This window comes from Pteropus medius, unplaced genomic scaffold (genome assembly GCF_902729225.1).
Source record: "Pteropus medius unplaced genomic scaffold, Ma_sr-lr_union100, whole genome shotgun sequence".
Lineage (NCBI taxonomy): Eukaryota > Metazoa > Chordata > Mammalia > Chiroptera > Pteropodidae > Pteropus > Pteropus medius.
The window spans coordinates 7,273,439-7,299,679 of record NW_024352785.1 but is presented as its reverse complement, the minus strand read 5'-3'; the positions used below and the strand labels follow the sequence as shown (position 1 = coordinate 7,299,679).

Sequence of the window (26,241 nt, the reverse complement as noted above, 5' to 3'; positions counted from 1 at the left end):
GTTACAACAGACTAATACACATATTCACTTTTCCTTCTTAAAAGAATTCTAGCCTGCTTCTGATAGTCCTTACATCATTTACAACATTTAGCACTTAGTCGATCTTTCCTATGGTTACCTATATTCAATGAAATGTATTTTCTTTCTTTCTTTTTTTTTCTAAAAGGTGCTTTTCAAAAAGGTATTGTACATCTTATTGTTGTCCTCTCTCTGCTCCTAGCAAGAGGTGGGTATGGCATGGTCTGAAGGCAAGGCTCAGACAATCCGGCGCCTCAGCTTCTTGATCTGTGGAAACACTGTAGGCATTTAACTGCTTATGGCCTCCCTACAACATGGAGGGAAAATGTCAATGTCCATTTTAAAAATTTATCATTTCTTGGTTTGTCTTCCTGTTCTCTACTTTTCTTTCTTTATATATTTTCTCCCTTTGACCCCTTCAATATTTATCTGTGAGCTAAGGAGAAAATGTTATTCTCCAGTCTAGCAATGAACACCTCGAAGTATGGAGAAGTTGTTTTTTGCTAGAGCATGTCATTTAAATGACACTAAAATGCATCTATTTGGGGTTCTAAAGAAATGTCATTTTTTGATAGTTTTGGAAGGTCAAAAAACATATTACCAAAACATATTACTAAAGCCATGATAACATTGACAACTTATGCCAAACCAAGAACATGCACACAGTGAAACAGTTCATTTCTCCATTAACATAATTATTAATATTAATAGATTGTTAATAATGAATTAGGCACAGCCTAGAAATTTTTCTTTCTTTTTATTTATTTATTTATTTTTTTGAGCCAGATCAGTAATCTGCATCCCTGTAACTTTCATTTATTAGTTCCAGCTCTTCCTCTGGATCAGGGCATAAAATGTGAAATCCCTTTTCCGCCTGACAGTTCTTCCAATTGCTGCAGATGATCACATGATATATGAAACATGCCACCATAGAGCCCATATTTTCCCATCTCAGCCAAAAAATGTCATGAGAAACTTAATCATGTGCCTAGCTGAAAGTTAGATGTTAATTCACTTTAGTTAAATTCAAGTTAGTGAGATGTGCAGGGCCCTGGAGAATAATGTTGCAATTCCTTTGCTGGCATATACCTCACTCCCTGGCCCTAATTCATCCTAAACATGCTGATACTTCTACAGGTACTAGTGCTTGTACTTCAAGGACATAAGGCTGGAACTTCCTACCCCCTAGGAATGATTATTTTGAAACAGTTCCCCGAAACATGCCATGTGTTTCCACATTGTTTTGCCTTTGCATACGTTGGTCCTTCTACCTAGATTATCCTCCCTTTTCACTGTTAGTCTTCAAAGCACAGCTCAAATCTCCCAGAAAATATTCCTTGACTCGCCCAGCCAGAGTTCACTGATCCCTGTTCTACACTCTGGATATTTGGTTCATGTCTTCCTCCTTTCCACTCTGCAATGTGACTTAACTGTAAGTTTTTCTAAAGGCAGGGATCATGTATTTTAAACTTTTTGTTTTCCTAGTACTTAAACTCATTTATCAACTTTGTCCTAAACAAATACTTGTGGGGCACATGACACCTGCAGAATGAAAGCACACTCAGATAAATCTTAAAAACCAGAAAATATTTGGACGACAACTCATTTGATAGAAAAAAGATAATAATGGAGGAGATTGCCAGTAACACAGGAGAAAATCTTTGGGAACAAAACTTCTGGTCTCAGATGATTCTGTACCCATGCACAGAGTATTCGAAAGGAAACTCGTTGAATTAGTCCCAAGGTATATCATGGCCATGGCCATGTCTGCTGTGGAGTGGCCTCCCAGTATACCAGTTCTGGGAAACTGGTACTTGACAGGGCTTTGAGCTGTGCTGCCTTGAACCATTTACCCCCAGGGTAAGAAGCCCCTGCCTCCTGTCCTCTAAGTGTCAGTACATGTACCTGTACTACAGTAGCCCAAACTGTACTTCACTGTGGCTAGAATTAGGCTAATCATTATTTATCATACCCTCAAATGATTTTTTTCCTTTCCTTTTCATTCCCCTTGCCCCTTGTTAAATTTGTTTAGATCAACAGCCTTTGCTATAAAACACGGCCTAATTTGAGATTTCAGTGGACTGGGTATGTTCCAGTAATCTGCCACATATGAAATCATTCTTGACCATCCCCTGTTACCTTCTTGCTTCATTTACCTAGTCAAGTTATAGAAATAGTCACAAGGAAGAGAATTTCCTTTACTATAGCCAACTAAATAAATGAAATAATTACCTTGACTCTTGTAAATCAAAACTTGTGTTCCAAAATAATATCACAGACCCTGGGAAGATTTTTTTTTTTCAAAGCTAATTTCCTTCCATCAAAGAACTTGATCAAAACCATATAATCCCAGACATAGCTAGATAGGGAGGATTATCCTTGGAATAGCCAAAGGCACAGATAATTCCTTCCTTCTTTCACCACACCCTCACTCCTGCCTAGTTGGCAGGCCTTATGTGTAGGTGGTAAAAACTGCCCTTAGGTGATACAGTGTGAAGAACAAGTAAGTGTCCCATACTGAAAACTAGGACTTCTCTTTTCTCCTCTCTCTACTCAAGAAAAGCCTCTGGGACTATGATTAGTAGTACAATTTCTGAAGAGAAGGAGTAGGAAGTTATATTCAACAGGTAGCAAATTAAGAGCTATAGAAGAACTTGATACACATGATCCACACTGACAGATCCTTACAGATACTGTGCCTCGGGGAGAGGTGTCACAAAAAAGAATGGGATGTAGAGTTTGGGGAGGAGAAGTTCTATGTGGATCCAGTGGGGAGGTATCCTTCAGCATTGTTGTGCCTCAGCCTGGCCTGGGGATAGAGTTATACCATTGCTCTACCATTTCAGTTATTACCCTGAAACATATAGCGGACCTCACAAAAATTGTTATGAATCATTATAACGACTCCAGGATATTGGAAATGGAACCACAAAATAAATGGACACAATTTGAAAAATTTTGAGATTTTAGTGGCTGGTGAGGATGAGGAACGAGAATGGCGATATATTTCGAAGAGAGTATAAATCAGTGCATTACTTTGAGAGCATTTGGCAACATTTGGTAAAAATGAATACTTATGTCACCTTTGACCCAAACATGTCACTGCTAAGTTTATACCCTAAAGTAGGGGTTAGCAAACTGAAAAATTTCCAGAAAATGAAAAAGTCCAGATGATAAATATTTTCAGCTTTCCAGACTATTCTCTGTCATAACTATTCATCTCTGCCACTGTAGTGTGAAAGCAGCCATATACAATATGTAAACAAATGAGCATGGCTGTGTTCCAATAAAACTTTATTTACAAAAAGAGATGATGGGCCAGATTGGGCCAACAGATAGTTTTCAGACTCCTGCCCTAAGGAAACATTTAATCTTATACACAAAGATAAATATGTAAGAATGTTCATAACAGCATTGTTGATAATAGAAAAAATTAGAAACAACCTGAAGTCCATCACTGGAAGAATGAATTGTTATACATATGTACAATGAAATACTACAGCAGAATAAATGAATAAATAAGTAAGCTGTATCATTAAATCTCACAAACATAATGTTCAAGTAAGAAGGATGCATACAATATGATACAATTTATTTAAAGTTTTAAAACATACAAAACAATTATACATATTGTTTTGAGATATAGACATATGTAGTAAAAGTACAAAACCATTTATGAGAAAGACAAACACCAAATTTAGGAGAATGGTAAACTTAAGGATAGTGCTGTCAGGGAGAAGCACATAGGGGACTTAATTTGCAATTTAATGTTTTATTTCTTAAACTCATTGAGAATAAACAAACAGTGGCTAAATGAGTGATCATTATACTGTATCCTAGACCTTTTTGTATGCCTTAAGAATCTTAAGATTAAAATAACTTCTAGGGTTTTTAATTTGGATGCCTTTGTATTGGACTGTAGGTTTTGACCTATTGTTGATACACAGCTGCAATAACCTTGAATCTTACTGTCTCATTCAGTGGTGTCACCTACATGTTCCATAATCGGTCCTGTTTCATAGCACATTTAACATGAGAACACTTGTGCTGGATAACAAAAATGCTTTCTGTAGCCTTGGTCTTCCAGAACACTCTTATTAGTGATAGATGTGATAGGTTGCTATGGAAAATTGCTGCTTGAGGGGGAAAAGGATTATCAGAATTTTGTTTTGTTTTTTTCATTTATTTGTCTTTAGAAACTTTACCATTAGTCTAGTTCTCGTCCAGATTCCAAGCTTTCATTGTTTTTCTCTGTTTTTTCTCTTTGAACATTCTAGTAAGAGATTCAGCAACAATTTTTATCTTTTATTTCACATCTTAGCTGGATGAGTTTAGATCACCAAGTCTCCAAGTTAGGTGAATTTCTTGTTCTCTAGAGAGAATTAGAGAAATTGAAAATGCCTTCCACATGGGGAATTGATTAAGTTCAGATTTTTCCCACACTGGGAAGATGCTGACTTGGATTCACAGTCATAATATGAGTCAGCTGCAGCTGGGAACATATCGTCCACTTACAGTGAGTTGATCCATGCTTGGGAAGGGTGACAGACCAACGGGGCAGGAGAAAGAAGAGTTGAATTTGTTTTAGTGTTTAGGAATTTTTTCCATGAAGACATGCTTTGGAATACCACTCACTTTTGCATGGCCGTTAGGCACAGCTGTCTGGGAAGGATTCTTGTTTATATAAGACAAATGGTCTTTGAACTTGATAGAATTGAACTATCCAGAACAGATCCTCACCTATTAATTGTTGACATATAAGCAAATACCACCAGGGCATCTCTCATATGCAGCTGTGAGGTCAGGGTTGAGTGACAACAAACTCCGGAAGCATATAGTTTACATGGTTGCTGTTCTAAAATAGTAAGAATTCATTTCAGGGGGAATTGCCAGCATTTATCCAGTACACTGCATTCTATTTTCTCCATATTTGTTCACTGCCATATATTTCTGATTCAAAATGCAAAGTCGTCCAAAAAATGTGGAACACACTGACCTGATCTTCCCACTAGGGAAATAGCATTACGGGAAAGATGAAATTATTAGAATAAGGTTTTTGTGGGAAATTAAATATTTCAATATTTATAGGAATGATTCATTCCCTACCTCTCTTAATAGCAGCTTACCTTTATTATTTAAAATTTGGGACTAACAAATGTGTTTTCTAACAAAGGTAACTTTGATGTTCAAAAAATCGGATATGGCTCTGTGATGACATTATATAATTGATATGTAAATGATAAAACTAAAAACTCTTTTCAAAGTCAATAAATATCCCTCTATAGTGTAGTTCAACATCATTCATCATTTACTATTTACACGTTTCTTCTTAATAATACTTAGATAGACAGTTTAGTTCAGTTCTTAATTGAAAGAACACAGGATCTCAAGTAATGAGAGCTGAACTAAAGTTTTTCTCCAACAAGTTTGGTATTTAGTATCTCCAAAGACAATATTTCAATTAATTTTAAGAAAGCATTTTAAGGTAGCTACTGTATGCTGATAATTATGAAATATTGTGAAGGAGAGAATACAAAAACAGGGACTTCCATAGTTATATACTATTTCTTTGAATTTATATCTTGTAAAATGTCAAAGTTGTTCTTGTTGAGGATGTTTAAACCATAAATTGTGCTTTTGGATTTTACAAATATCTACCACCCTAGAAGAATTGAAGTTTATTAGCTAAGTTATGTTGTGGGAAAAAAATGGGAATAATAGTGAGGAGACTGCATTTGCTTACTTTTCTTCTAAGACATTTAATGTTTCTTGGTTAGTTGGTTGGTTGGTTTGGTTTGGTTTCCCAATTGGTTGATTATAAAACTCTCAGAGATGTATGACTGAAAGGAGAAGTAGAGATAATTTTGGAAGAAGTCGTAGCTGCTCTTGAAGTTTTTTTAGTTGGAGAGGGGAGTAAAGAGGAAAAACAGCATCCCCTGGACAGATTTTGGTCCCTTAAAAAAAAAAATGGGCCCTGATAGAGGCAATATGCCTTCTTCACAGGGACTTTACTGGAAAGAATGAGAGTAGGAGGGGAGAAAATGACCAGTTCTACATGACAACTGAGAAGTTTTCAAGGGACTACGTTTTACTCTGTCCTGAGAAACAAACGCATTATGTGGAAAAAGGGGGAAAAAATGCATTATGTATAAAAAAAGAAACTACATGTTTCATAATGGTGTTATTCAGATAAAACAAGACAATATGGCAATGCTTTAAAATCCAAAGCTCTGTACATGTGTAAGTGAACACTGTGAAGAACTTCAGTGTAGGCCCGTATTAACTCTATAAACATCTGCCATTTGTGCTATGGCAGTACTTTGTCAAGGTTCATTTGAGGATCTTTTGGGGAGGCTTAAATTCTATGCCCATTTTCTTGTGAAAAAAACTAAAGCACAAAGGAAATTGAATTAACTTGACAAGATCTCACCAATGATGACTAGCAGAATTGGCAATTTTAGATCAGTAGATTATTCTGGTCATAGCTCTTAAAAATTTAGTTCTTACATTAGTTTGTGTTAAGTCATATCAGAATCTCTTTGGAAAGTCTCCTCTCTCCAAGTCTTGGTTCATTTGGTACAAGTCTGGCTCCAGAGATGGGGATGTAACCCAAATCTGATTAAAGAGTGTCCCACTAGTCCTTGGTCACAGTTATTGGTTCAGAGTTGGGTACAAGGTCCAAGGTGAACCAATCAGAGTTAATAGTAGAAATTCATTGGTACTATCTGAATTGGCTTGCTAAACTTGTTTAGATCTTTTTCATCTTTTTACAGAGACCTTGACTGAGAATAAAGCAGATAATGAGGAAAACAGGGCTGTGAAATAGAGGCACAGTGTCCTAATAATATCATGTAGGACCCTGGATCAAACTATCCTGAAGCCAGATTCGATTCTTACGTTCTTAGTTATACGTGTCAATAATTTCATTTTTCTTGTTAATTTACTTTGAGATTAGTATCTGTCATTTTCAGCAAAACTATCCTTTTTTTTTTCATTTTCCTCTCTTCTTCCATTTTTTCTTTCCTTTTTTGTTTTCATTTCCTTTGCTTTTAATCCTTTTGCCCCCCTTTTTGCCCCATTTCCTTTAAAGGTCCTTCATAAGAAACTATAGCAAATAGAATCAGATCATCCAGGACCTTAAAAATTAGAATAACGGTGTTGAACTTTATCATTTACACCCTATTTTTTTTTTAAATAAATAGTAAGGTAAGAGTTGTACATTAGGATGACTACTCCAGTAGAAGTACATGATAAACATTGAAGAATGAAGAGTACATAAATGAAGAAACAATTAGGATACTGTACAAACTTACAAGGAAGAATTCTTGCTTTAGAGTATTAACCTATTAGAATAGAGATGTAGGGATTGATACAAATAATAATAAACTTTAAGAGAAACATGAGTGGAAATTGTTAGCTAATCAAATAAGAGAGATAAAGGAGAATTGACGATGAATCCGAGGTTTTGAGTATACATACATGACTGTGACTCTGTTGGAAAAAAAGGATTATTATAAATAGAGAAATAGTGGAGGTGAACTAGTTGAAGGCTGCAGGAAATTGTAGTTTTGTTCTTGCTGAATTTGAGTAGGGGCTCGAAGAAACAGGTTTGAAACTCAGAAACATCATTGCTGAAAAATCAGTTAGAAGTCATCCTAATCAAAGTGATCTTTGATGTTGTGGACCAGAATGGAGTCAAGGAAAACAATCAAGATAAGAAGAGATATCCAAGAATTTAGCTGTTTTGAGAGAGAAATACAAGTAGAAGGAGAAAGGTGAAAGAGGAATGAGAAAATAGAAGAGAGATCTCAAAGTTCAAAAGAGTAGGAGGAAATCTAAAAATTGTTCTGATAAACCAAGGACAATTCAAATTTCAAGACAGAAAAATTGGTGGTCTCAAATATTTCAGTAATAAGAGATAATGCTGTCAGGAATACCTCATCCAACTTATTAAGAAGACTTTTGGAAGTCTTTCTAAATTGAAATTCACTGAAAGTCACAAAAATAAATTCTAAGTGGAATAGAATGAAACATGAACAAATGGAAAACCTGGGAATAAAAGATGCCATAGTACATAACATTCCTGTTTCTTGAAATATTTACTAAAATATTTGTAGCCCATGGACGCTGATTTCATGATAAGGTACAGAATGCTATCCAGATGATTTAAAATAGTCTTTAACTTCATGAACATAACTGACTTTTGTAAATGTTGATGATTCATCTTCCCCTCAATTTGGCCAAGTTACTAGCTCCAAGATATAAACACCAATACAAAAAAAAAAAAGAAAGAAAGATTTATCAGATTTCCTGATAGAGGAAACATTTGTAAGCTTAGAAGTGGTAGGAAAAAAAAAATCCTAAAAGAAAAGCTCATTATATTTGATTCCATAAAAATAGTAAATTTCTGAATGCAAAAAAACAAATTACTGAATAGGAAAATATGTGTGGCAAAATATGACAGTTAATCAGTTTTAAAAAGAGCTAATGAAAAAATCCCTAGGAAAGAATAAAGCAGGAAATGAGGTATGGCCCATTTGTCTGTCTCCTCTACTTTATCCTTCAGTTAGATTCTGAACTCCATGAGGACAAAGCCCATTTCTATGTTGTTTAATTTTACAATCCAGCATTTAACACATTCTGTCTTGGGATAGGATGGGGATAATGATGCTATTTCCTCAGTTAGGAACACAAAAGGAAGAGAGGGTTTGGTGTCAAGATGAATTAAGATCGCCTGTGCTGGCTTTGCGGTACAGTGGCACATCCAACTTGAGACATTGAGTGCACATCTACCATAGAAGGGCTCTGGGGAAAAGTTCAAGCTGGAAGTATGGCTTTGAGAATAATAAGCATATAGTTGCTGATTGAAGATATGTGATCTTTATCACCCAAGGGAAGGTATGTAGAGTAAGAAAGGACTGGGGAAAGAATGCCCAGGAAGCCCAGTGTTTAAGAGAAAGACAGAAGAAACAAGGGAAATCAGGACACTGTGTTCCCATGGGAGTTTGGGGAAAAGAATGTTTTAAGGAGTAGGGTGTATTTCACAAAAGAAAGCATAACTGGAGCATAGTATATGTTCAAAAATATTTATTATTATTATTATTATTATTATTATTATTATTGAAAATAGATTAATAGTAGGGCCTTTATTAATGTGCTGTTGAATTCACCAGGGGACAGAATGGCGATGTGAAAGGGAATCAGTCGTCAAAGCTGCATGGAAAGCTGAGTGTGCACACTTGCTGTCATTATCTTATAGCACAAACTACTTTGCAATGAATAAAAGACACCTGCAATGCAGCAAAGTACGATGCAGCCAAGACACCAGGAAGAGCAACAGAGCCTCTTTTTCACCCGTGCCGGGGATTGGAGCAATGGCTCCATTATGTGGGACTATGAGTCTTACTTATCAGATGGGAATGCAAATCTCCTGAGACTTTTTAAGTGAAAAAATTCAGAATACCACAATTGAAGCAAATACGATTCATTTTTATTTTATAGTTACTTAGTATCATTCTCAATTAAAGTATTAAATGATATTAAATATTTTATAGTAAATGTCAGAATTAAAACATGTTGAAATAGCTATTAAATACTTGCCAACAGTTTTTCCTAAGATGATTACCATAAGAAAATAGAGAAAAGGTCTTCCGTGAGGCTAAGTTGATATAATTATTTTTATGAAAATAAGATTATGTCTTATGGAATCGATTGCTGAGACAGATACTCTTATCACAAAAGCAAAAAAAAAAAAATTAGTTTTGCTGTTCTACAAAATGTTGGACTGTACCAAAAATAAAATTCTGAGTCCCCACATGGTGCAGATTAGGCACTAATGAGTATATTAGTGTGTTGATATAAAAGTTAAATATGTTCAGGAGGGAGACATAACTAAGTAGGATAGAATCTATAAAGGAAATAATTTTTTTTTTTACTTATTTTTAAATTTATTTTCATTTTAATTTTTATTTTTTAATTAGAGTTGACATTCAGTATTATTTTATATTAGTTTAAGATATACGGCATAGTGGCCAGACATTTATATAATTTACAAAGCAATCCCCTCAATAGTCTAGTACCCACCTGGCACTATACATGGTTATTGCAATATTATTGACTGTGTTCCCTATGCTGTACTTTACATCCCCATGACTATTTTATAAGTGTTCAGACTTTAAATTTACATTTCATTGGTTGGATTCTGTTAGGTCAACCTCTTAAATTAGTTTTCAGACATGTATGGCATGCTCTAGGCCAGAATCACTAAGGCTTTTAGCTATCAGTACCATTTCTGGATGTCCTATCTTAAAATGCTAATATCAGCCCAGTATTCATTAATTGTAAAAGTGTTATGAGCTGAATTGTGTACTCCTAAATTTATATGTTGAAGTCCTAATTCACGGTACCTTAAAAGGTAACTGTATTTGGAGATAGAGTCTTTAAAAAGGTAATTGAGTTAAAATGATCTCGTTAGAGAGGGCCTTTATCCAATGAGGCTGGTGTCCTTATGAGAAGAGGAGATCAGGACACAATACCCAGAGGGAGGACCTGGTGAAGACACAGGGAGAAGATGGTCATCTATAAGCCAAGGAGAGAGGCCTCAAAAGAAACCAACCCTGCTGACACCTTGATCTTGGGCTTCTAGCATCTGAAATTATGAGAAAATAAATTTCCATTGTTTAAGCCACTCACTTGTGGTACTGGGTTATAGCAGCCCTAGGTGACTAATGTAGAAAAGTACTATGTTGAGCTTTCACTTGAGATCTTACATGCCAGATTATCACAAGATAATTAAACTACCAGAAAACATGCCTGATAATTCCCACATGACTTTTATTCATTTCTTCCTTCACAATTTTCAGTTACTTTGGGAAAGGGAAGTTTGATGTCCGTTTGTTCATTTGTAACTCAAAGGTTGCTAGGATCCTGTAATCATTCTGTGGTTTTCCCCACCAGCAACCTTGAGGCAGGAATCAGAGTTTGCTGCATGCCCCCCCCAAAAGAAATTCATTTCATAACACATAAATATACATTGTGGATTTTACTGAAGATTTTATGGAAGATAGGGGAGAAAGTCTGCATCACATACCACTCAGCAAATAACCATTAATCATTTTGATTTCTCCACTGACCATACTTTCCTCCCCCCAGATAGCTTCTAATTCCTCTCCATGCACTCTTTTCTGAAGAGCTAGTTTTATCTCAGGCTTTTCTGTCTTTGAGAACAGCTGACATTCAGGGTTATCAAAACATTTACCCTATGTAATGCATGACTCCTTAGAGAGAGATTCTGTTCTATTAAGTGAAATAAGATTTTTTTTTTCTTCATAGTATATGGTTCTGAGAAACAAATATTTGCTCAGAGTAAATCTTACTGTGGGTGAGATAAAATGAAGATAAAATGCACCCTCTGTGGTACCTAGGCCTTTTCAGGCATATAACCCATCTGTGCTAGAATAATGGCCCCCAGATATGCCCATGTCCTAATTCCTGGGCCCCAAGATTGTTGCCTTATATGAAAAAGGGAGCTTGGCAGATGTGATTAAGCTAAGGATCTTGAGATGGCAGATTACCCTGGATAATCACAAGGAGAAGGTGATGTGATGACAGAAACAGATGGGAGTGGCATGTTTTGAAGTAGGAGAATGGGAACACAAGCCAAGGATTCCAGATGATCACTAGAAGCTGAAGAAAGCAAAGAAACATTCTCCTCTCAGTGTATTCAGAAAGAACCAGCCCTGCTGGCACCTCGTCTTTGGTTTAGAAAAACTGGTTTTGGACTTCTGACCTCCAGAACTGTGAGAGAATACACCTGTCTTGTTTTCAGCCATGAAGTTTGTGTTAATTTGTTACAGTAGCAGTGGTAAATTAGTACACCATCTCATCTCATCTCTTCTCTCTCTTCTATGGGATTCACTTGGCCCAGTTCACCGGGCAGGGAGGGGTCCTTCTGCATCAGTTAGAACATAATGGCTCTTGTGTTTGTGGATACGACGAGTAGCTTTTGTTGCCATGTCCACATAAGAATGGGTGGAAATCTCTAGTGAGGTGTGTAGCAAAGAATTCACTTCCTTCAAAGAGAGGTTTGGCTTTTGCCCCTCTCTCCTGGGAGGTAACTTTTAGGCTCTTGGAATGCCCTTCCTGATAAGACTGTCTTTGTTCACTGGGATTCTTAGACCATGGCAGATAATCTGTGGTGGTAGTATGATTTATGATAGGCGCCCTAAGTCACACAATAAGGTGGTTGATTCTTTCTGTGTGACTGAGCCCCGGTAGAAATTCTGGTCACCAGGGCTCAGATGAGCTTCCCTGGTTGGCAATACACTATACTCTGTGTATTTTCACATATCATTGCTGGGAGAGTAGACACTGTCCACACAACTCCACTGGGAGAGGACACTGGAAGATTGTGCGTAGAACTCTCTTGACCCCCGCCCTCTATGCCTCTTCCCTTGGCTGCTTTTTAAATCTCTATCCTTCCACTATAATAAACTATAACCATGAGGTAACAGTTTTGCTGAGTTCTCTAAGTACTTCTAGCAAATTATTGAACCTGATGGTGGTTTAGGGAAACTCAAAGTGGGTGCCAGTGGTGGTCTTGAGGATCCCCAACCTTGTGCTAGATGCCAGAAGGGAGGGTGGTTTTAGGTACTCCCAATCTTTGAACTAGGTCACTGGCCTCTCCTCTCTATCTCTAAGCCAGGGCCCATCCTTGTAACTATGACCCCCTTCTCCCCGGCTGGGATGGAGTAGCTGGTGGTGGGTGGTAGGGAAAGCCACGCCCGCCTTCTATCTCCCCTCCAAGACTTCTGCAATTTGTATAGGAAGGGAGCTGTGTCTCCTGTTCTTTTTCTCTGGGCCTGGAATATGGGGAAATAGACACTCTGATCCCTTTATCAGTACAACCTTTTGCCTGCTACAGCTTGTGGTGGCAGAGAGAGAAGAGCAACTATCTGGTGGGGCGATGGGGTAGCGGGCATGACATTTAAATCAGTAGGTAGAAAGGAGAGGGAATGGTATTTCAATAATGGTTTTTGTTTTATCTTTTAGCTCCATCCTTAAAGTAAATTTCATTTTTGGTATCTCACAGTCTTTCTGCTAAGGGTGGTATGTTGGACATCTTTATTCAAAACAAAAGGCTGGATGCCTTAAATCAATTTTTTTCAATTTATGTAACAAGTAAATTTTCTTTGGAGGAGGAGTTTTGTTTTGAAAACCTATTTCACTGTGCTTGGAGAGTGGATAGCAATGAGACTTCTTCCTAGGATGAATTAATTCAGATTTGGATATATAGTTGATTCTCATTATTTGTTGTAGTTTTGTTCTATAAAGTTGCTGCAAACACTGAATTACAGTGTTAGTTTCCTGCAAACCTGTGGTCACAATCAACTGATCAATACATAACCTTGTTTTATGTATGTTTATATTTGAAGACACCTTATTTAAGATATTGTTGATTCAGTAACTTTGAACTCAGGGCCAATAGCACGATGACTCACACCTGAAAGAAATTTATCTAACACATGTATTTTCTCCCTAAGGCACATCACAGCCTTCTTGCACGCAGGAACACTAGATAGCACTTCAGCACTTCACTTGGGGACCATTTTGTTGGTGAAATCACCAACAGAAAGCACAAAAATGTGAAAAATGTGCACTAAAGGGATCATGAAAAAGACACTTGTTTACAGTATGAGAGCTGAAACAAGAAGGCAAAACATTGCCTTGTTCGACCTCAGCTGGGAACTGGCACATGAGGCAACTCAAATTTTTTGCACTCTGTGCTTGTCCCCTAATGACCGCAAAAGTACTGTGAGTATTTATTTGGGGATTACAAGTAAATTTACCAAGTAGACAAATTCACAAAAAACAAATCCACAAATAATGAGAATCAACTGTATCACCAGGGAAAAATGCTGATTGCTTTAAAATATCTTTAAAAGGATATTGGTACTTCGGTTATGATGTTCGTGTCTCTGTAAGAAATGAGAGCTCCTTATGTTTTTCCTACTCTATAATTCTAAAGGGAGCAGGGCCAGAATCTCTGTCCTTTTAGCCTACCTCATGCATCAGATGTATGCTATGGGAAGTCATCAGCCTTAGTAGGGAACTTGGTTTGCTTGCTAGGTGGTGTTCCATGCTGGAGGATGCGAGGATCCCTGGACTTTTTGCCAGGAATTAAAGTATTTGTGTAGTTGTGAGGAAAGGGGTAGAGAAGGAAGGAAACCAAGAATGAGAGAGTAATTTCTAGGTGCTATTGACCAAAGAATAAGCAGGAGAAGGAGGAGGAGGAGAAGAGTCTGAAGAAGAAAGAAAATATGAATCTCTCCCAGATCGATTATGAGTAATATAGCAAGATCATACTTACTATGAGTAAGATAGTAAGAGCTTCTCTAGTGATGGACTGATCCAGGCTACTGCTCTTCCAGATGTTGTAAGGCATGACAGCAGGGTTACTTTTTTTTTTTTTCCTCAGTCAAAATGTTTATTCTGTTCTTAATTGGGTTCAATGATAATACAAATATTGCAAGCCAGGCTTAAGTTTCTCATGTATTATACTTTAAATGTCCAAAACTTTATATAAAACCACACATGACCTAGTGTCTTTCACAGTTCATACTACGGAATCTCTGATTTAACTGTAAGTGCTTTGAAATAAATTTTCTCCTTGACCACAACTATTACAGATTTGAAAAGACTTGCTCCCGTTAGAACTACAACAGTCGTATCAATCAGACCCTCAGGTAGAAACGTAAACACACAGGAAAAAGAGAGAAGGAACGAGGGAGAGAGAAGAAGTGCTCGCTGACATTGTTTCCCACGGGTGGCGTCTAGATTCGAATACCAGTGCAACAGGTGCTTCTTGAGTCGTTAGAAAAGATTTAAGAGAAATAACCGCATGCCGCACTAGCTGGGCCCCGTAAAGAGCCTACTTCTTCACTGTCTTGTAGAGACATCATCATCATTCTTGAGGTTCTGAGAGTACTGTTAAAGTTCATAGGTGATCTCTGAACTGATGACTGCACTACACTGAGCCTTCGGTCAGGAACAACGACAACTAGCTGGTGTTGACCAAAAACTTTTTATGCTCTAAGTTTTCTTCCAAACCTTTTACATGTTTGAGGTATTTAAACCTTACAATAGGACTTTGAGGTGGAAATGGTACTATCCCCAGTTTGTAGACAAGAAAAATGAGGCGTACGTTAGGTAACTTTCTCTAGAGGTCATACGTTTAGTAAGGATAGACTTAAGATACAACTAAGGCCATGTGCTTACGGAACACATTGTGCCATACTGCTCTTTCTTAAGGAGGAAATGAACTTAATTTTTTTTTAAGTTCAAATTTCACTTGTCTGAATGCTAAGATCAATTTTTAAAATTGAACTAAAGGGTATATAATCTACTATGAAATAAAATAAAAATAAGATAGTTATTGACAGTAACTTCTCACAGTATATATCTGGACAGCATTGGTTTATGTTTGTTTATCTAGTGGTAGTCAGTAATCTGGTGATCCATCTAATGACCTTTTTGTGAGCAACAGGAGAACTGGGAGAGTAACATAAGGATCAGTTTGTGAAGGTCTTTGTATCACAGAAAAGGAAGAGAGAAAAGAGAGTGGAGAGCTCAGCAAGGCATATACTAGGGAAGCAGAAGTCCAGTTCCCTAGGGAAGGATAGCCAAGGAGGAGTGTGTTACTTCAAAAATTCAGAGACGACAGTCAAGGTCACTGGTAATCTAAGAAGGGCTGAATGGACACAAGGTCAGGGGAAACTACATAGGAAAGCTGAAATAGAAAGGAATCAAAGGACAGAGGGGCAGATAGATGTTGAGGTTCTATTGCACGAGCAAGACAGGGAAGCCAGAAAAGTGTGTAGACGTCAGAACAAGGAGAATTTCAAAAGGCAGGGCTAAGAAGTCAAAATCAGGTCAAAAGTCAGAGGTCAGCCTTGGCCAGCTTAAGTCTGCAACACACGATGAGGTGAATCAGAGCCATGGACAGTTGGCCCCAGTGACTCTGCAAGGGACGTGAGTGAGAGGCTGGTGCCAAACCAGATGAAGAGCTACTTGGTAGGACAGGAGGAGCAGATGAGGTACAAGGATGGGGAGTAGAGAAGCAAGAAAAGTACCTTTTAAACATTTCTAGATAGAGTTGGAGACCTGGGAGCGAATTATCCCTTTTGCGGGGGAAAGTAAATGGGTTCTTCAGCTACCCAGGAATTCTATTTTATGATTTACACGGTTGCTTTATCTTTAACCAGAGCTATGTCTCTTGAAACTTTATTGCTTTTTGGGGAGGGAGGATGTTTAATGTTTCTTTTTTCTGTATGCAGTTAGATAGCTGTGTCTTAAGCTGATGCTCATTCTCTGGGCAATATAGATCTGGAGAGGAGAAGGGAGTAAGTTTTGAGGGCTTCATGTAGCAAATTAGTATTTGAAAAGGTGAGTAGGAATGATCTTTACCTTATGCCGGAGAATAGATCATAAAAACATTTGAAAGACTTGAACAGTTCAACTTTGATTCATCCATTCAATGAACTGTGGTTGAACACTTACTATGTTCAGGACTCTGGTAACTGTAGAAGTTACGCCAATGAGAAAGACAGATAGGACCCCCGGACTCCTGGAGGTTACATTTATCTGCTAAGTTTGCCCAATAAGTCCTCTTTTTGCTTTTGGTGCCATTTAAAACTGAAACACCTCAGGATGTACTAAAGTTAAATTTTTAAGCTCTGCTCTAATCTGCCTACCTGTCTGTCCGTCTGTCAAGACTACTCTCCTCTGAAAGTGAAAGGTGCTGTTCTCATGAAGGGAGTAGGCATTCCTATTGTCAGTTATCTTATGAAGAAACTTATCCTAAGACAAGAAATGAAAATAGGGAGGTAGACCCTTGACCACAAGGAAGAAAACATTTCTCTGGGGGTCTCAGGTGAGCCTGATTTCCAAGGGCACAGAGTCAAGAATACTCCCCTTGGTGGGAACAGGTTAGTTCCTGCCCAAGGAAATAGCTCTTGGATTAGTCAGGGAGACACTTGGATGGACCTGCAGCTGCTGACTCTGAAAGTAGCCATGGCTAGTAGGGTTATAATTTATTTTCTTTGCTGTATTTCAATTACTTTTTTATGCAACCTTTAGTAAAAAAAACTGTCAACAGTTGCCACTTGATCTCTGCTCTCTTTATAGGAAGTTACATTTGAGACAAAGCTGTGAGGGCAGAGTGGCAATGGCCTCTCTAATTAGTGACTTCCCTATCCCCTCAAATTCATGTCATTCCTAGAACCTCAGGATGTGACCTTAATCGGAAATAAGGTCATTGCAGATGTAATTACTTAAGTTAAAATGGTCATACCCCATAATCCAAAATGACTGGTATCCTTCTAAGAAGAGAGGAAGAGGCACAGAGATGGAGACAGACATGGAAGGGAATGCCATGGAAGATGAAGACAAAGGCAGAGGTTGGAGTGATGTGTCTACAAGTCACAAGGATTGCCAGCAACCACTAGAAGCTACGAAGAGGCAAGGAAGGACTCTCCCCTAAAGCCTTCAGAGAGAGCAGAGCCCTCCTGACACCTTGATTTTCAGAGTTTTAGCCTCCAGAACTGTGAGAGAATAGATTTCTGTTGTTTTAAGCCATCCCCTTTGTGGGACTTTGTTACCGCAGCCCTAGGAAACCAATGCAGCCTCTTATTCACAAACGTTATTTACAGATGCCTGGAACATGCTGTTAAAATGATAGAAAGGGGATTGTATTCTTCTAAGAATCACATTTTACATTTCTAAAAAAGGAGTGGACCTTACAATTGTAGCCTCTACATTTTTAACGTAATTGTTGCAGGGATAATCTCACCTAAAACAAAGTCTGACGTTATTTTTCCTCCCTAAACTTAATTTTCATTTCATTCCAATGAGATGGCAGAAACTTAATCTTGATCAAACTGCCTTTATTTTCCCACCTCTCAGAATTTACAGCTACATTTCAAAGTATGTGAGTAGTAAGTACTACAGCGTGGAAGCGGGTAGAGCTGCATTTTTCCTGGAGCCATCTTCCCCTGCTGAGAACATCCATTCTCCCCTCAGGGCCTCAGTCCTTGGACTCTGTGTGGCTCAACATTGAGATTTCCTTGTTCCTTTGCTCCTGACCCTTCGCTCCAGGTCCATTGTTGCTCTTTGCTATGTTCAGACTGTGCTGGGGTGTGGGGATCTCTGGAATGTTCTCTAAGGTGCTATTTTCTATACTCAAGTAAATAGCTACTCTCTCCCTCTGGGCTTGAGGATTGGCTAGAATAATTCTTTTTATCTCTGCTTTCTGCTGTCACCTCACTCCCATGTAGTTATGAGTGCAAGGTAGGAAAGGGGAAGGTGGGGGAATATTGGGGAGGAAATATCAGTGTTTTAAAATATCATACATCCATGGTTCTCTTCTAGAAAAATAAACCTACCAAAAAAATCCTACCCAAGTACTCTTTCTTTTCTAGGTGACCCTCTTGTGTTCCTCCTACCCACCCACCTCACTGTGATTTGGGGCTCCATCCAGAATGTGTTCCTTCAGGACAGTAACTCCCAAAGGCAAAGCAGCACCTGACCATGTGGATGATGTAGTCTTCAGCTTCACCAAAGTTGTGCAGGTAAGTCTGGCTGACGTTACTGCCTCCATCATCTGGGGGTTGCTGCTTGTTTTCTCAGGAGGTTCTCCATCTTTCCAGGGTAGTCCTGCTATGTCCAGGTTGCTCAGCTACCTGTGCTGGCAGAACTTCCTAGCTGGGGTAAATATTTGTTGGGCCTCACATAACAGATATTGAGAAACTCGTTGCTTAAAGCAGTAGGCAAAGCAGGCTGGTCCCAAATGTGGACTGCAGCCCAGCTGCTTCCTTCTGAGAGTCAAGCGACTGTCTCCAAGCTGCTCATGTCCGGCTCGAGTGTGGAGACAGGCCAAGGCAGCCTAGGTCTTTCCAGGTCCTGTGCAACTCCACTCAGTGGACCCGCTCTGGTTTCCAAGATAGTTTTAAGTCCTCACTAGCATCTAGATCAGTAGTTTTATGAATGCAGTCTGCATGTAATGTCCATCTTTCCCTTGAGCAAAGCAAAAAGAATGGTTCAGGTGCCCTTAATTTCTTAGAAATTCTGGGACTGAGCAATAACCTTCATGGATTTGTGATGTTAGGAAGTGAGATGTTAGGAAAGCTGTAGATGAGAATCTCTCATATTAGAGAAAAGCATAGAACTTGAACAATTAGGGGCTGATGGGTTGGGGTGAGAAAGAATATATTCATTCTGTCCTCGGCCCAGGTAGTAATGTTCTCAGTAAAGGCTTATAGGCAATGGGGTAAACAGTTAATGGGTTAACTAATAGAAGCCAGGGAGGAGTCCAGATTTACTAGCCATTAGGGCCAAGGTGTATTATAGCATCAGAATCCTGTCCTTTTGAAATCTGATCATTCAAAGATCATTCCGTAGTTGCTCTATTTCTTTTCTTTTGGGGGATCTTTTTTTAGATACCAGATACTTTCTTTTGCATAGCTAACTGGTACTAAGGGAACTAAGAAAACACATTTGTGTCCTCACTTGAACCAGAGTTAAAAAAGCAGTCTCTCTTCTTTGGTGGTGGGCATGGTGACAGCATCAGGAATCAAAGACAAAGGGCCATGGGGATGGAGGAGGAAATCGGGGTTCCTCATATACCACATTTGTATATTTTTGTTTCTGTAGATCCCATTTTTGCTGAAGTCTTAAAGAGTTGGTGGTTTGATTTCAAGAGGCACAGAAATTCCTTCCAAGTTATAATACTAAGGAGAAGTCAGAAGTATGCTGGGCATGTCAGATTTGGCCCAGCCCCAGGGCAGAACCGTTTACCTTATGGGACCTTATCTGGTTAGGGCAAGTCCTGATCAACTGCTGCGAGTGATCTTCCCACACACTCCGGAGTGTGAGGCTTAGCTTACTTGGCTTTGGGTCTTAACAGAAGGATAGAATCCGGGACTGGCACTGGCAGTCAAGAGGGCTTGGTTTCCTTGGCAGTGCCGGCTACACGGTTGATGTATTATATGACCTTTTAGCTGGCATGGGCATGCTAATGCGGGGTCTTAGATACCAGATATCTATATTTTAGAAATGTCTGTAAGCAGTTTTTTTTCCCTCTTGTACCAAATATTTAAGAGGAAACATTCTTCTGAAATATTAAAATAAAAATTTTTAAAGGAGGGGGAAAATTTTTATTGTTTGGTGGAAAAGAAGAAGCTAATGTGAAAGTTTGGATTTGGAGAAAAGTGCTAATCTTTTAGAAAAAAATATGTGTGGATCCTATTTTGCTACTAATTGGGCACATCTAAGTCTAAACTTAGACACTTTGAACTACTCAGATGGCTGTGTTATTTTGAGTATAGTGCTGAACTATTTTGATCATTCATGTTAATGCATTCATTCAGTGTGTTGTTATGAGCCCTTTCTCATCCACAATCATGTTTTCCTGTGTTCTGAATAAAATTTATGTCCCAAGAAATGCTTATAGGTATTTTTGTTGTTGGTGGTGGTGGGTGGGGGAGTAGTAACATAGAGGGAACAGTCCATAGTCACCCTAAATTTGAGAAATTCTGGATTAAATAAAAATTAGACAAATGTCTTTTCAGAAAGATTTCTCCAAAGTATTTAATATGCTCTCTCTATATCCAAATCGCTACCTCCCCCCAGTCCTTTTTGAGTAGAATATCTGTTATTATTCAAGATACTTTTTCTGTAAGAAAGTTTGGGAAACACTATTTGATTCTAAGGAGACAATGAGATGTAGTTGGTTTAATCATAACCAGAGGGATTCAGCAGTTGCTTGTGAAAGTAAAGCCCTGGAACAACTTATCTCCTTTTTCAGAAGGCTTTGTGAGAAAGACATTTATTTGTTTCGGGTAACATTATATAATCATTTAAAGAAGGAAGAAAACAAATCATGGAGAACCCTGCAATTTTCTGGTTTTAGGAAGGAGTGTTTTAGAACATTTTATCGATCAATATACCTTTGTCTGAAAAGAATACAGAACCAAATCTTAGAAAGTGTCTTTGTTATCTATTGTTTAATAACAGTTTTACCAACGTGTAGCAGATTAAAACAACAGATATATATCAGCTCACAATTTCCACAAGTCAGAAATTTAGGAGTGACTTAGCCAGATTGATCTAAGAGTCTGTTATGAAGTTGCAGACGGGATTTAGGCTGCAATATTCTTATTTTTTAATTTTTTAATTTTATTAGTTTCAAGTATACAGTACATTGGTTAGACATTTATATAGTTTATAAAACAATCCCTCTAATTGCTCTTTCTCTCCTCTGGCTCTCCACCTAGCCATTACATTAATGCTGACTGCATTCCCTATGCTGTGCTCTCCATCCCGTGACCATCTATCAACTACTAATTTATGCTTCTTTAACCCTTCACTCCATTCTCCCAGTCCTCCAACCCCCGTCCCCTCTGGCCATCACCAGATTGTCCTCTATATTTGTGAGTCTGTTTTTGATTAGTTTGTTCTTTTTGTTCCTTAGATTCCACATAAAAGTGAAATCATATGGTATTTATCTTTCTCTTTCTGACTTATTTCACTCAGTAGAATAACCTCTAGGTCCATCTACGTTGTTGCAAATGGTAGGATTTCATTTTTAATGGCTGAGTAATATTCCGTTGTCTATATGAACTATAACTTCTTTATCCAGTCGTCTGTTGATGGGCATTTAGGTTGCTTCCATATCTTGGCTATTGTGAATTGTAGGCTGCAATATTCTTAAGGCTTGACTCAGGTGGAAGTTCTACTTCTAATATGGCTCATCTACATGTCTATTGGCAGCGACCTCTGTTCCTCAGTACTTGGGCCTCTCTTTAGCCTACTTGTGTGTCCTCATGACATGACAGCTGGCTTCACCTACCTTGGGTGATCCAAATGAGTAATCCAAGTGAGTGAGTGAAGAGGAAGCCATAGTGCCTTTTCAAGACTTAGTCTCTGAAATAGTATACTGTCACTTCTGCTCTATTCTACTTGAGAGAAGTGAGTCACTAAGTCCAGCTCTCACTCAAGGGAGGATATTTAGGCATCATCTCTTATAAGGAAGAGAATCATTGATATATTTTAAAGCCTCCACAGAAGGTTTAAATAAAAAGGACATGAGAAGAAGGGGCAAGATAGGCAGTGCCTGGATTCTTTAGTTCAGCATCTCATTGCCATCATCAAGGATCTGAGTTCTTTCCATCTTCTGTTTTGCCATGATTGGTACCTTGGTTTTGTGTTCAGCTCCTAAGATAGCCACAAAATGATTGTACAAATACTGGCTACCTTGTCCAGTCACAACAATATCCAGCAGGACAAATAGATTGTGTCTGCCGTGTGACATGAGTTTTGAGTAAGGAAACCTTTTCTAGAAACCCTCAGTGGCTTCCCGTCTTGAGTTCCTTATCATAACTGCATTACACATTCAAGACTAAACCAATCATAGGCAAAAGACGTGGGATTACTATGACTCTCATAGATAAAGATGTATTCCTGAGCTAGGAATGCTGGGGTGGATGCTGAAACGAATTAGAGTTCCCTTTACAAGGAAGAAAGAGAAATGGATGCTGGGTTGATGATAAATGGGTAGCTAGCTGTGGATCTTCAACCTCCCTGCATAGTGGTCTTCTAGTCACCATGCCATGTGTACAAGGCAATGTCATCTCTTTTGTAGAATATAAAAACTTACACTTCAGACAGAAGATTAAGCCTAGGGAACCCCTCAGTAGCTCTTGATATAAAATTCATTCTCTTTAAAAGATGTGAAAAAAATCAGAAACTGTAACTTCAAAACACATCTTTAACAATATTCAGTGTTGGTGGAAGAGAGGGGTTAGAGATTAAACGAAATTCACCACTTACATAGGAACCATTAGAACATCTGGGATGAAGTGAAGAGGATGGTACTTCTTTTCATTTGTTGTAACAGATAAGAGTGAAATTTGTCATTTGTCCTAATGGGAGCCTAACATTTAAAGAGAAGTCTCGAGCCATGTGTTAAATGGCCTGGTAGTGAATTGGTTGTCTTATATTTTATTTCCCCATTGTTTCACATCTCTTGCCTCCTCCATGCTCTTGATAAATCAGAGCCCTGCATGAGGCAGGTGATTGAGGGCCATAGGGCTTGTTGCCTCTCTGTGCTCCTGAGACCTACAGAGCTATGTAGGGTGATTTCAGCATTGCTCACCCAAAGTGTATCTCCCCAGCATTTTCTCATGTCTCAGCTTTATTCTGTTTTAGTCATTTCATGGAGTTTTTACAATTGCTGGATAATTGCCTGAAGACAAATTCAGGGTCATAGAAGGGAGAAGAAAATGCAAAACTAATCTGCCCATTTTAGGAGGAAAACTAAACTTGCTCAGTCCGAAGGAATTTGCTTAGATGCTTTGTACTTAATAGGTGTTCGCTTAACCATTCATTCACTTCTTTAGCTTTGAGTCTATCTGAGGGCTTTAATTTTCCATTGTTCAGGGGGCAAATGAATGATTGAGAGTGGAGAATATTGTTTGTCACATAGGAATTGCCTTGACAAATTGAGTAACATAGAAGTTCTAGTATACAGAATTAATTCCTTAAGGATTTTACCTGTCCTGAAAATTCATAAAGGTCACTGTGCAGATTTCTCATTTCCTACTGAATGCTGTGTTGGTCACACACATGTTACGAGAAAGAGAGGAAGATTTCTTTTTAAAGTCAATTTGACAATAATCAGAAAATCTAGATTAAAAGTATCTCAATGTTTGTAGCCAGTGCAAGCTCCTTAGCATGTGTTAAGGAAAGGCCTTTACCAGAGGCCAGACCTCTGCAGAGGTGGTTTGCGAGTATTGGCTTCAGAGGCCCAGAGGCTGACTGTGAGGGTGGGTGAAGGACGGACCCAGGGACTCCCCAGCTTATTGACTCTCCTGTTTAAAATGCTTTGGCAAATTTTCTCAGTATCTTGTTACCTCTTTTTGGATAATATACTTACTCTAAGTGGTATCGCACTTTATAAAATATTCAAGTCATTTCACAATTGCAGTATTTTGCCAAGATTAATTTGGAACTAAGGGCACTGTAGGACCCCCGAAGAAGTTAAGCTACTAACAAAGACAGTAGAAATAAATGTGTTATCTAAAATATTAGCACCATTTGCTAAATGATCCTCTTCCTTTTGTTGTAGGGAAAAGTGTCACCTACTATATCATACTGGCCCTGATTGGCTCAAACTCTACATATAAAACATATAATTATTATATATATCCTAATGGAAAGTATGCATATGATGACATAAAGAGCACCAAGTTAGATATGCTCTAAGAATAGGTGTATTAAAAAAAAACATACACACCCCAGAGGGTACTTGAAGATTTTCCAGTGAGTATGTAAGTTGGGATTATTTTAAGGAATAAACTTTCATTCTTTAACTTCTAAATGTATTCATTCCTAAATTGGCCACCTAAGAAGGTGCCTGTGGTCTGTGGGTTCTCTCTTCCCACCTCCCCTTTTACAGCTGCCTTCCTCCCACTTCACTCATCCTAAATTTGACCATGATGCATTGCTTAGGACTTAACCATCAGGGTGCCAAAAGAACAATTTCAGACTTCGCAGCTCATAAGGGAGCGACCTTTTGACTTTTTAACTATTCGAATTTATGATAAAAATTCTAGAGGTTTACTTAAAAATCTGTGTAGTAAGTAGTTTACAAAATTCTTTTCAAGGATACATGAGCAAAAATATTTGAAGACTACTGCTCTAGAATGCCAATTTATCTCTCTCAGGGTGGGGAAGAACAGGAATAGTCCATGGCAAAGTTATCAAATGAAAAAGCCTCTGGCATCCATTCCTCTTCATCCCCGCACTCTGCCTTTCTCCTGGAATTTGCACAGAAATTTTTGGCAGCCACACTTCCCCAGTCCAGGGCCCCCAAAGCTCCAGACTTTTCCCCTGTTCCCTGCTGTCTGTCCCATTCTGGGTTTCATTCCCTTGGAACCCTGACCTACAAGAATAGGAATCAAATCATTCAAATATATATTTTTTAAAGATCCCACTAGATTTTATAATGTACATTGGTCTTTCTTATTTGACTGCCCATCTTGTGGTTTGGAAAATTTCCCATTTTTTTGGATCTAGATTGGATGCTTAGCCCATCTCCCATGATCAAACACAAACGCTCCAGATGTTACCTTTACTAACACCTCATAGTTACACATATATCACTTGTAAGCACTTAATAAGTAGTAACTCATTTAATCCTCAAACTGCCCTGTGAAGCAGGTACTACTATTATCAAATTAATATAGTTGAGGAAACTGAAGCACAGAGAGAAAGTAACTTGCTATGGTCACACAGCAGGTAATTAGAAGAGACAAGATTTGAACCAAAGGGATATGACTCTTGAGTCTAAACTCTAAGTCACCATGCAAATGCACATAGCCCTAGTTCAAATAGTCAGATATCGTCAGCGCCGAGCTGATCGGAAGGGAAGGTTTCGGTGTTGAGACACCCCATTGGAGGAATGCACAAGGGGACAACATGAGAATGAAACAGCAGGCACCAACTTTATTGTGGGGAGTGCGCTTCTATTGCGAGGAGTGCAGTTCTATTGCGAGTGCATTTCTGCTTCTGCTCTTCTGCTCCCTTTCTTGTCCTCCCCTTCTGCTCCCCAGGGGACCACATGGCTCCACATATGTCGGAGTACTATAGTGGCATTCAGCCACACATGCATGATACAATAAGCTGAATTATGGTTACATATTTTAGACACAGGCGCCCTACTACTCTAATGTAACATTCCAAATCTGGGGTCCTATTCCTAGCTGTGAGCCTGGATCACAGCCAGACCTGAGACCAGCCAGGCCTGGGACACACAGATATTATCACTGTAGACTTATTCAAGAGCTGGTGCTTCAGAAAAGCAGAGATAGGACACCACCTGGGACTTGGGAGAACCACTGCAGCTGCGATATGGACTTTCCCTGGGTAATAATGGCAGTGATGGCCAGTGACAGTGACTGGAGTCCAGAGCTGCCTTGGGGTGCAGGCCATATACAGTTCAACCTGGAGAGCCAGCAGGAACAGCTGTGGACCACTACTGGGATGTGACTCTGGACTTGCAACTCTCAACTTGGTTCTCTCTCCCTCCTGGTAGTCCTGGGAAAGCTCTTAGTTCGTGCTCCCTCATTTGCTTGCTTGCGCGCTCACCTGCCCACCCCCACCCCTCTA

General features: G+C 38.7%; 1 protein-coding gene across 3 annotated transcripts in view; it reads left to right on the top strand.

Moving 5' to 3' along the window:
• NREP (neuronal regeneration related protein) overlaps nt 1-26,241 on the top strand; it is a 300,569-nt gene that overhangs the window by 134,887 nt on the left and 139,441 nt on the right. For all 3 annotated transcript variants that reach the window (XM_039848439.1, XM_039848431.1, XM_039848433.1), the window contains one exon: nt 18,495-18,644. Coding sequence is in view for 1 of the 3 variants with exons in the window: in XM_039848433.1 (XP_039704367.1) it covers nt 18,555-18,644 (90 nt within the window). In the remaining 2 variants the exon portion in view is untranslated. The remainder of the gene's footprint in view (nt 1-18,494; nt 18,645-26,241) is intronic.